General features: G+C 59.0%; 1 protein-coding gene across 1 annotated transcript; it reads left to right on the plus strand.

Annotated features, from left to right (window-relative positions):
* Nucleotides 1-2073: 2073 nt before the first annotated feature.
* Nucleotides 2074-6055, plus strand: HLX (H2.0 like homeobox). The gene is made up of 4 exons (XM_063152248.1): nucleotides 2074-2989; nucleotides 3563-3742; nucleotides 4210-4394; nucleotides 5215-6055. Exons 1-4 carry the CDS (start codon nucleotides 2428-2430, stop codon nucleotides 5551-5553), a joined length of 1266 nt encoding a protein of 421 aa, XP_063008318.1. The 5' UTR covers nucleotides 2074-2427; the 3' UTR covers nucleotides 5554-6055.
* The last annotated feature ends 4540 nt before the right edge of the window (nucleotides 6056-10595 follow it).

The raw sequence follows: 10595 nt of genomic DNA on the forward strand, positions 1-10595 counted from the left end.
ACCTGGACTGCAGCGAGCCCCGGGTTTCCTGCAGCCTTCTCCCTCCTTGCGCGGAGAGGAGGGGCCGCTGCCTCCCCCGGCAGCCCTGCGGTCCCCGGGCAGGCAGGGAGGCCCGCGGAGGCCTTTGGGGAGAAGGGGCACCCTTGTCCCAGGGAGATGGAGAGGCCGGGGGCGAGGCAGGTGCTCCTGGTTTCGGCCGCGGAGGATGCGCGGGTGCGCAGCGCAGCCGAGCCCGGGAAAGCACCTGCCCCGCGGTTCCCTCGCCCTCCTGGGGCGCAGCGCGGCGGTGAAGGGCTTTAGTGCGTTCAGCTTTTCCTTTTGAGTTGTTTCAGCGCTCGCGGGATGACAGCGGCATCCTGGCCTCCGGCGGCACCGGAGCGGCAAACGGGCCCGTCTCCCGGTACTGCTCATCCCGCGGGCCCTGCACGGCAGCGAGGCCAGAGGAGCTTTGAAATCAGCTGCTAAAAGAACAAACAAACAAACAAACAAAAACAAAACAAAAAACCCCAACAACAACAACAAAGCCACCGCGTTTTGGTTTTTGTTTTTGTTTTTTTTTTTCTCCTTTGCCTTGACTGCCGGGTGAGCAGCCACGGGCTGGTCCCACGCCCCGGGGTAGCAGTGCTAATTGCAGCAATAATTTAACGGGGCGGTTTGCGGCCGGGATGCAGCACTCTTCGTTGCCTGTCCCTCGGGGGGGCTGGCGGGGCGGCTCTGCCCGGCGGAGGGAACGTGAGTGGAACCGGAGTCGTTCGATTCGCTTTGAGAACGAGAGGATAGTGCTGGGGTCAGCTGCCGTGAGGGAGAATGGGGGAGAGATGCAAGGAAAAAGGGCTTTCCGATGTCGGGGCAGGAAAACTTGAGACATAATCAACGTTTTCTTTCGCCTCCTTCGGGTTTCGGACACATCTTGGCAAGAGAGCCCATCTTCATTTTTTCGGTTTTGTCTCGTTAACAAGAACCAAACCAAAGCGAAGAGGTGCCTGGCTTTTCCCGGGGAGCCAAGCTCACCTTCATCCGTTATGGAACGCGGTTATAGCTAAGGAACGTGTTCACTCTCGCTCGCAGGTGGTTTCAATATTCCCACAGAAGCTACATCCCCATACCTGGCGAAGGAAAAATAGTTCGCCTTTCTGGCGGTTCCCCCAAAACCGTCAGAATTTGGGAAACGCTTTGGAAAAAATAATATTATATTTCTGAAACAAAATTAAAGCAAACTTACAATCGTCTGACCCGGCAGGCTGCTCAAAACGACAGCGACTGCTTTACTTATAGGAAAACTAAAAATAAAGAAATAGTTGATTTTCAGAGTCAGGTCGGGAAAAATGTGATGTTAGAGAGGAGGGAAAAAAAAGCGCTAAAGATGCTTTCATAGATTTGTGCCTAAATCATTGCAGTGGATATAGCATGTGATTCTGGTGTACTAGAAAAAATGGGGATAGTTCTGACGTCAAATGTCTGAGAAATTATTAAGTAATTTTAAGGTCTAATTGGTCTGCAAACAGATGCAGCCACCGGGAGGGAGAGCCTGACAAAAATCTATCCTAAAATTACATTGTCGTCAAAATAACACTAGGTAATTAATCGCTACTAATGCAGGATCCAAGGTGTCCTGGGCCCAGAATATCTGGGAGCTCTCATAAATACATATATTGCATGCATCGGCATGGAGTCCTTCTCTTCCAGACTATCCCAGGCTCATTTATCCGGGAAGAAAACATATTTCCTTGAGAATCGTTTCCAAGAGAACAGACCTGCTTCCAATGGCCAAGAATTTCCCCGCGCGTTTCTTTCAAACGTTTGCAAGTCGCGGTGGCAGCAAGAGGGGCGACCTTGCGCTGTATTTTTGGGGGGGAAGGGGAAAAGTGGTTTTTCAAAGTCGAGAGCGCAATTTAAGGGGCTATAGGCGTGTGTTGGGGTTTACTCTGTGGGGCAGACAGCTCCGATCGCGGCCCCGGGGCGCGCAGCGGGCGCTGTGGGCGCGGCGGCGAAGGCAGCCCCGGCCCGGCGTGGGCGTGTCGGCGGGCGGCGCTGCCCGGCCCGCGGGTCGCGGATTGGGCGTGGGGAGGGAGCGAGGGCCGCTCGCTGCCAGAGAAAGTTTTGCGGAGGGGTGGATGTTTTTTTCTTCCCCCAGTGCGAGGAAAGGGGTTTGCTTTGGGTTTGTTTTGTTTGCGCCGCTCCGCTTCTCGCCCGCTCGCTTTCTTCGTCCGGCCGTGGGTTCTGGGGACTTCTTTTTAATTTTCGGGGTTAATTTTTTCTTTTCGTCATTTTTTGGCGGTTGACTCTCTCTCCTTGCCCCTCCGAGAAGGGCTCCACCAGCCGCCTCTCGCCCCGCCATCCCTCCCCATGCGCCTGGGGCCGCGGGCAGCTCCGCGGCGCGCCCCCGGGAGCTGAGCTGCGCAGCGGCGCGTCCCCTCCTCGGGCAGGATGTACACGGCCGGGCTGGCTCCTTTCTACGCCTCCAACTTCAGCTTGTGGTCAGCGGCGTACTGCTCTGCATCGGGGCCGGCGGCCGGCGGCTGCTTCCCTCTGGACGCCGCGGCGGCCAAGAAGCCGTCCTTCTGCATCGCCGACATCCTCCACGCCGGCGGCGAGGCGGCGGCCGGAGCCGCCGACAGCCTGCCCGGAGGGCCCGGCACCGGGATGCCGGCCGCGCTGGGAGCCGTGCACCACGGCGGGCCCTTCCACACCGCGGCCTCGCCGCTCCGGCCCACGCCCGTCGTGGCCCCCGACGCCCCCGCCGCGTTCCCGCCGCGCCTCTCGCCGCTCTCCAGCGCCTACCACTCCCACCACCACCGCCCCCCGCAGCACCGGGGCCCCGCGGCGGCGGCGGCGGGCGGCGGAGGCGCCCCGGCCCCCGCCCGGCTGCCCGGCGGCCACACGCACGGCTCGGCGCCGGCGCCCGCCAGCAAGGACCTGAAATTCGGCATCGACCGCATTTTATCGGCGGAGTTTGACCCCAAAGTCAAGGAAGGCAACACGTTGAGAGGTAGAGAAATTGCTTTATCCGCTTTCCCTGCTAACGCTCTCGATGCTCTGTTACTTGTACTGTGATTAGCGACTACACCCGCGATTTGAACACTTTTCGATCTAGGCGAGAAAAGAATTATTTTTAAAAAAAATATAAATCAAAGTTTCTAACAGCTCTCAGTGAGACACCCCCACCCCCCCCCCCCCGTTCCGGCCTCCGCACGGCAGAGACGGGGCGCAGGGCTGGCGGCCCGGGGAGAGGAGCGGCGATAGCGTCAAAGTAGCGAGCGGAGCGCTCCGCACTTCCCGGAACGGCCGGGGATTTCTGCCTCCTAGGACACAGCCCGTGTGATTGTCTCGCTTCAATCCATCTCCCCTCGCGGCCTGTAAACATCCTGACCTAGGGAGTAAATATGTCGGAGGATGTCTCACTGCCGGGGCAGGGTCGCCTCTCCGAGGAGAGCCCCTGGGGGCGGGAGATGGCTGCTTGGTGGCCCCCGAGCCCCTCCGACCGGGCACTCGCTCCGAGTCGTGCCGGGTTGTCGGTCTCGACCGCGGTGTAACAGCGCTCTCCTTGTTCCTGTGCTCGCAGATCTGACCTCCTTATTAACTACAAGCCGCCAAACTGGGGTTCATCTCCCCAACTTGCAGCCTTCCGCCGGCCAGTTCTTCGCGTCTCTAGACCCTATTAACGAGGCCTCTGCTATCCTGGGTCCCTTAAACACAAACCCAAGGAGCTCAGTGCAGCATCAGTTTCAAGACACTTTTCCAGGTACATCTCGTCCCTCCTCTACCCTCCCGTGGCGCAGGGCCCTCCGTCCCGGAGCAGCCCCTTTCTCCCGGAGGGACCCGCCAGGCAATTCTGCAAGGCCGGGTGTGTGTAGCGAGGTTCAGATTTTGGGCGAAAGCCGGGCTGCCTGGGGGGGAGGAAGAGCAGCCTAGGGCCTGATCTAGAAGACCATCCCATGGAGTACAGGAGTGATAACCTGGGCCGAGAGAGAAGAAGCGGGGAGGTGGGAGAGGAAGAAGTTCGAGCTCCGTGCAGTTCCACCCGCGCCCGAGGCAGCACAAGCTGACAGGACACGGACCCGCCGGGCAGGCAGGGCCACGCTGGCCCGGGCCCTTCTGCGCATCGCACTGCAACTCTTATTCAGATCGATTTAAGGCTTCCTCTCAGGCTGCGATATTAATAACGCCGCCTCCCCCTCTCTTCCCCCACTTTTCTCTTCCCCTCCCCAGGTCCGTACGCAGTTCTAACCAAGGACACGCTGCCCCAGACGTACAAGAGGAAACGTTCCTGGTCCAGGGCTGTTTTTTCCAACCTGCAGAGGAAAGGTTTAGAAAAACGGTTCGAAATCCAGAAGTATGTCACCAAACCGGACAGGAAGCAACTGGCGGCGATGCTGGGGCTGACAGATGCTCAAGTAAGAACGGCTTCGTTTCTATTTCAAACCTTACTTCCAGTTTAGATGAATACCAGAGGATAGTGAAGTTTCAAAGTGATTTCTCTTTCTTTATCATGAGTGGGGAGTCTGTCTGAGGAGCTGCACCTTGCCCCGAGCATCTCTTGCGCCCAGGTTCCGTGGCGTACCGCGATCCAGCGCGGAATTTTCGCCTTTGCTTTGGCCCCTGAGGAGCAGGCCAGGCGGAGAGATGAGCAGGGCCAGGGCAGGCCATCAGTGTGCGCTTCACTGGAGTGCTGTAGGAGGCAGTTTAGGGCAAAGGAAGTAGAAGCGAAAACACTATTCTTAATATCCTTTTTTTTGTTATATATTTTTTTGTTCTAAATCTTTCCTTGCGTTGTGAAATCCTTCGTTCTGAGGAAGTGAAAACGCTTTTCAAACGGAAGCATTACACGCCACTCTGTAATGATTCCACTATTGAGGCCCGCAGCGCACAGAATTGTATAATGCTGTGGTTTCTTGAGCAAGATTTGGTTTCCTGGAAGAAGAAGTAGAAGGAGAGAGGAAAAAAACCCCATCCAAACAAACAAACAAACAAACATGAGGAGGGGTGTGCGCGGTATTTAAATACACAAATTAGAAGGAGGAAACAACCAAAAAAAGCCCTTTAGTCGCGTAAGGATGCGGGCAGCGGGAGGGGAGGACGGCGCCTCCTCCTCTCCCCGCGTTGCCGGTCCCGGTGGAAGGGGTCGGGGCCGGTCCCGGTGGAAGGGGTCGGGGCCGGGCGCGGTGCGGGGCGCGGTGGGGCCGGGCCGCCCGTCTAAGGGCGGCGCGGCCGCAGGTGAAGGTGTGGTTCCAGAACCGGCGGATGAAGTGGCGGCACTCCAAGGAAGCGCAGGCCCAGAAGGACAAGGAGCCGCCGCCGGAGCCGGAGCCGGCGGCCCAGCGAGCCGGCATAGCAGCGCCCGCCGCCCCCGGGGAGCCCGAGCGCAGCCCCAGCCGCTCCGACGGCGACAGCGACAGCAGCGACGCTGAGTCCCTCGACATGGCCCCCAGCGACACGGAAAGGACTGAGGGCGCCGACCGGAGCCTGCCGGCCGCCGGGCTGGGCAAGTCCTCCGGCAGCGCCGGCCTGCCTTCCCCGCCGCCCGCCAGCCCCGAGCCGCGGGGCGGTCTATAGTCGGGGCGGCCCGGGACCTGTGCGCTAATTTATGTCCCTCTCCCCGCCCCGGGAGCGCGGCAAGGCCGGCTCAGTCCCGGTCCCGGTCCCGGTCCCGTCCCCGGCCCCAGCCCGGTCCCGCCTGCGGCCAGCGCCCTGGCCGGGGCGAGGATGCAAGCGGAGCGGGGAGCCCCAGCCCCGGGGCGGCAGAGCATAAGGCGGCCGCCGTTCCCTCAGAGCTACTCGCAGGAGATCGGGGGATTTTCCCTTTTTTTCCCATTTAAAAAAAACCAATCTAATTCTCCGTTTCCCTCCTCTCGTTCTCTCCAAGGAAAATCCGAGCAAGGGATTGCGAGAACGCTCTCAGAAATACCCACCTTTTCCCCCCACCCCACCCCCCAACCAATTTACAATGTGAAGTATTTTGCCAACGTCCTCATTTGTTGCAACTTGTTGCTTCGAATAATCCGGCCAAGAAATACTGCACTGACAATATATATATATATATATATATATATATATATATATATATATAATTCCTGTAAATAAAATGTTTGCTATGGTTTGTAGCCACGTCAGTCTTTTGACCAGGGGCGAGGGCTGGCGTGGCTGCCCCAGCTTCTTTCACCCCGCTCGAAGGCAGCAGCTGCCTCTCCTCGCCTCGGAGCCTCCCCAGGCAGCCTTTTCTTATTCTTTCTTTTTTTATTTTAATTTTTTTTTTCCTAATGAAAGCAGTGACAAGGACTGGGTTTGATGACGCAAAGTTGTGCCCCCGGTGCGAAAGTCACCAGTGGCATTCGCAGCCCCGCACGTGCCGGCGCCGTGTGCGGCGGATTTTGGTTGCGGGTGCCGGGCAGGGCTGCGCCGTCCGACCCAGCGCCGCTCCCGGCGCCGCTCTCGGGAGCCGGCGGGGCGCTTTAGGGAGCGGGAGGGACCCGACGTGCGCGGTTTGTTTCGCTTTGCCGCGCTTTGCGGTCCCTCCGGTTCGCCGCGCGCTTCTCCGCCAGCCCCCGTGACGTCACAGTGCCGCTCCGGGGCCGCGAAGTGACGTCACGGAGGCGCAGTGCGCGGTGACGCGGGGCAGGGTGAGCCCCGGGCTGGGCGGACGGACACACGGCCCATTCTCGCCCTGTGCCGCTGGGGCTGGGACCCTCCCGGTGCGGGCGGCCCCGGGACTGCCCCGGGGTCCGGGCCGGGATCCGGCGGCTCCGCTCGTGTGCAGAGTCAGCTTCGCCCTCGGAAAAATACAAAGCGCCGCGCTACTCCGTGCTCCGTTCCTCCCGGGCCACGAGGGAGGACGGGGGCCGCTTCTGAGGCGTTCTGCTTCCCCCTCCTCCCTTGCCAAGCAGCACGGATTAGAGCGAGAGCCGCGGCGGTGAGCCGCCCCCTGGGAACAGAGATTTTGCCTCGGCACAGAAATCTGCGAGGGCCCGGAGGCTGCTCACCGAGGCAGGGGAAGGGCAGGAGCGGCCCAGCCGCCCTCCCTCGGCCCCACGAGCTCGGACGATGGGCGCTGAACCTGGGACATGGCTAGAAAGAGGAGACAGAGGAATAAAGTGAAAGACCCGGAAAATGCCGGTGTCCTACTATGATATGGAGGCGGGTGCACGTCTGTCCTTTGCCCGCTGCTGCTCAGAATGTCCTTCGGGGCCGGGGGAGTTTCAGGGAAGGACACTCTCCTCGGGGACCACCCTTGTTAGCAGAGCCACGAGGAAAGGGAAACCCGCACAGAATTCCCTCACTAGGAGCCCTGGGGAGATGAAGCCGGGGCATACAGCAGGCCGAGAGAAATCTTGCGGGACGAAGAAGGGACGGGTGAATAGGTAAAAAACGTGTAACCGAGAGGGCAGAGGCTCCGTCAGAGCCATCATAGGCAGGGTGATCCCCGGGGGGGGCGCGCACAAAGTTCTGGTGCATTCCTGGATGCCCGCAGGAGGCAGCCCTCCCGGGGCGCCGTCCCTGAACGACCCGTCCTGGGACAGAGAAGCGGGACTGGGGAAGAAATTACCTGGAAGGGCTTTGTAATTTAATGTTCTGCCTTTAAAATCTTGCCAGGGAGGAATCGAGGGGGTTTCACGGCTAATGGGAGCGCGGTGTGGGCCCTGCAGTTCGCTTTCAGCCCCAGAAAGTGGCTGCACCCCTCAGCGCGGGATTTGCCGTGATGTTGGAACTCCCCAAAATGCAAGGGAAGCCGCGGGACAGATGCCCAGTGAAACACGACTGTTTCTCCTCTGACAAACCACCGTGGTGCTGCTCACGGAACCGCAGGAATTTGTTTGCCTCTTGAGTTTGCTTCCTGAAGACTGGCCCGTGCAGGAGAGAGGGTTTTGGAGTGGCTCTTGTCAGATGAGAAAGGAAAAGCGTGTCGGGAAAGCGTTTCTCTTCCCTTGGGTTGAAGGAATCTCCTCCAACTCGGGGCTGGCTGCGCGGGCCCAGGCTTTCTCCACCTCGGCCTCCCCAAATAACGGGAGCAACGGGAGCCTGGAGTGAGGGAGAGAGCGAGGCAATGCCTTTATGGCATCATTTTAAGATAACACAGAAAAGAAACAAAAAAAAAAAAAAAGGACAGAGAGGGGGAAATAATGCTGTTGGGACTCGAGCTTTGGGTAAAGACACTCAGGTCGGAATGGAAGAGATGGGACAAAAATCCTTCGTCCTGCGCCCTCTTTTTGTGCTCCGTGCACCTCGGGGGCTGTTCGGGTCAAGGGGCCAAGCGGCGGAGCGGGCGGATGGGTTTCTTCCTCTCCCCCGGCTAAAGCAAAAATTAATTACACCTCTCTCCAGTTTGCCCCGGCTGTGCTCGTGCAGGTACAGCAAAGCCACGAAAACGAGTTTGGGAAAAGATGAGCCCGTGGAGGGGTTCGCGCCGTCTCTTCAGGGAAGGAAGTTTTCCCCGTCCCGCGGGGCTGCAGTTACTGCTCTATTTCTGCAGGAAAAAGCAGGGACAGTGTCGTGACCGCAGGCAGCTCCAACGCCGCCGGCTGGCGAAGGGGACATGTCCGTAGTGCAATGCAACACCCCGCTCCCAGAACAGGCCAAAGACAGCTTGGAGGAGCCTCTCCTTTGTTTGCTTGCTAAGGCCAGGTAACACGAAAGGCTTTTGATGCTGGTTGTCTCTGAACTAGAGACACCCGACAGCACTGTTTTACTGCCGACACGAAAATCCCTGACGGTGTTTCAATCGGGGCCGCAGCTTCCGTGGCGGTCTCTTCGGCTCCCCTAGATCCGCTGTGAATCTTTCCGTGTCTGTGCCGGGCACCCCTCGGGCACCGCACCCCCTGCCCGCCGCAGCGCGGCCGGGGCAAAGCGAGGGGGGCCGGGGTCCCCACGGAGGGGCCGCGGGAGCTTCCCCGGCGCTGCCCGGGTCCCCGCGGCACCGGCCGGGGCAGACTCACCGCACCAACTCTCCTCGTCTCTTCACTGCCCCGCCCGCACGCCCCGCAGAAATTTTTCGCGCTGATTTAAAATGAAAAGTCGCAGCAGAGACCAAGAAGCGGGAGCGATGCACGCTACCGCACGGAGGTTTTCCTGCCTCCTCCTGCCTGGCATGTATGGGAAATCGGATTAATACAGAAGCGGGAGGCCTCGCCGTGCCGCTCCGGTATCCCAGCCCTGTTTGGGGGCATCCACACTCGCAGAGATGCGCAGCCGGGCGATCAGAGCCAGGTCCGGCCAGCCTTCCTCCCGGGAAGCAGCTTACCGATAACCCCACCTTTCCCCAGCGCTGTGTTAGGAAGCCCAACGAGACATTTTTCTCTTCGCCCGATTTCTTACAAGAGACGGCCCATCTCCAGAGACCTGAGTCAACCTCACAAATAACAGCCACATTAGAAGAAAAACACCCAAAACAATAACACAACAAAACAGAAGCAATGTTTTAATTAAGAGATGCACGGTGCAGAAGGGCCGGGTGAGGAAGCGGCCTCGGGGTCCGCCGCGGTGCCCCCGCCTCGGCGCTGCTCCCCCAGAGCCCCGCGGGCGCGGAGCCGCGGCAGCGAAACCTGAGTTCGCCTCCCTCGTTAGCAGAGCGAGACCGGCCCCGCTCCTTAGGAAAATATTTTTATTTTATTTTAATGTCGGGCTTAAGCTGATGTCTTAAAAAATAATTGTTTTCAGACCCCAGTTCGCTCGGCATTGCCGTTTCACACTCGCAGGCACACACAGCTTTCCCTGCAGTTCATGCCTCGGGACTGCCTGGCGTCGGCAAGACAAACTGCAATCTCCAAAATGTCAACTTTTGCCACAATCTCGACTAAAAAAACCACCCCCTTCTTATTGCTGTTGAGCGCTCATCAGAAATAATGGCTGTTTACACAAAACCTTTATTCACTTTCTTAAATAAACACCAGTGAATTCAAATAAAGCAAAGCCTCAGCTATAATTCAAGCACAACGTTTTCTGTGTGTATTCTCGGTTGCGGACCTGGAGAGACTCCTCGGAGAGAAATATGAGGTCTCTTTTCATAGTCCACGTCCATTAGCTAAATATGCTGCCTCACCTCGACTAGGTTTATACTACTTCGGTTTTCATCCCCCCCCCCCCCCCCCGCCCCCTTTTTTATGTTTTTCCCCAGCTGAAGCGGAAATATTTCGTCCCATTCCCCCGATCGCTTTTTACAGAGGTGTGGTCCGGGAGCTTTTCGTTTTAAATCCATTTGAGAAGCCCCTTCCTCTCCCCTATCGCAGTCCCGGCTCGGGGGCGCGCTGCGGGAGCACAGCCCGCCCGGCCGCGGCGGATGCTCGTGGCTCGGCGGGCCGAGGTGGCTTTGGTTATAAGGGAGGGTGTGTGGCTTGTGGGTTGGTGAGCGCGGTGAGGCGATACCAAGGTCCCGCTTATCTCGGAAAGAACCGCCGATAAACTCAGTTCGTGCAGAGCTCAGGACTGCGCAGGGAGCGGCGGCCCCGCCGTCCATCGGCCCTGGAGGGAGTCGGGTCCGTCCTGCTCTCCTGCTCCCCTCAGCCCCGCCGCTCCCAGGCCGGGACTCGCGGCCCCAGCCCTAATGAGGTCCATTAAGCGCATTATTGATGTGGAGGTTTGCTGTGAGGTCCCGGCTGGAGGGAAGC

The sequence above is a fragment of the Melospiza melodia genome, chromosome 3, assembly GCF_035770615.1.
Source record: "Melospiza melodia melodia isolate bMelMel2 chromosome 3, bMelMel2.pri, whole genome shotgun sequence".
NCBI lineage: Eukaryota > Metazoa > Chordata > Aves > Passeriformes > Passerellidae > Melospiza > Melospiza melodia.

Coding starts and splice junctions, on each gene's coding strand:
- HLX (XM_063152248.1), top strand. CDS start 2,428: ATGTACACGGCCGGGCTGGCTCCTTTCTACGCCTCCAACTTCAGCTTG. Junction 3,743..4,209: donor GTTTCAAGACACTTTTCCAG/GTACATCTCGTC, acceptor TCCCCTCCCCAG/GTCCGTACGCAGTTCTAACC. Junction 4,395..5,214: donor TGGGGCTGACAGATGCTCAA/GTAAGAACGGCT, acceptor GCGCGGCCGCAG/GTGAAGGTGTGGTTCCAGAA.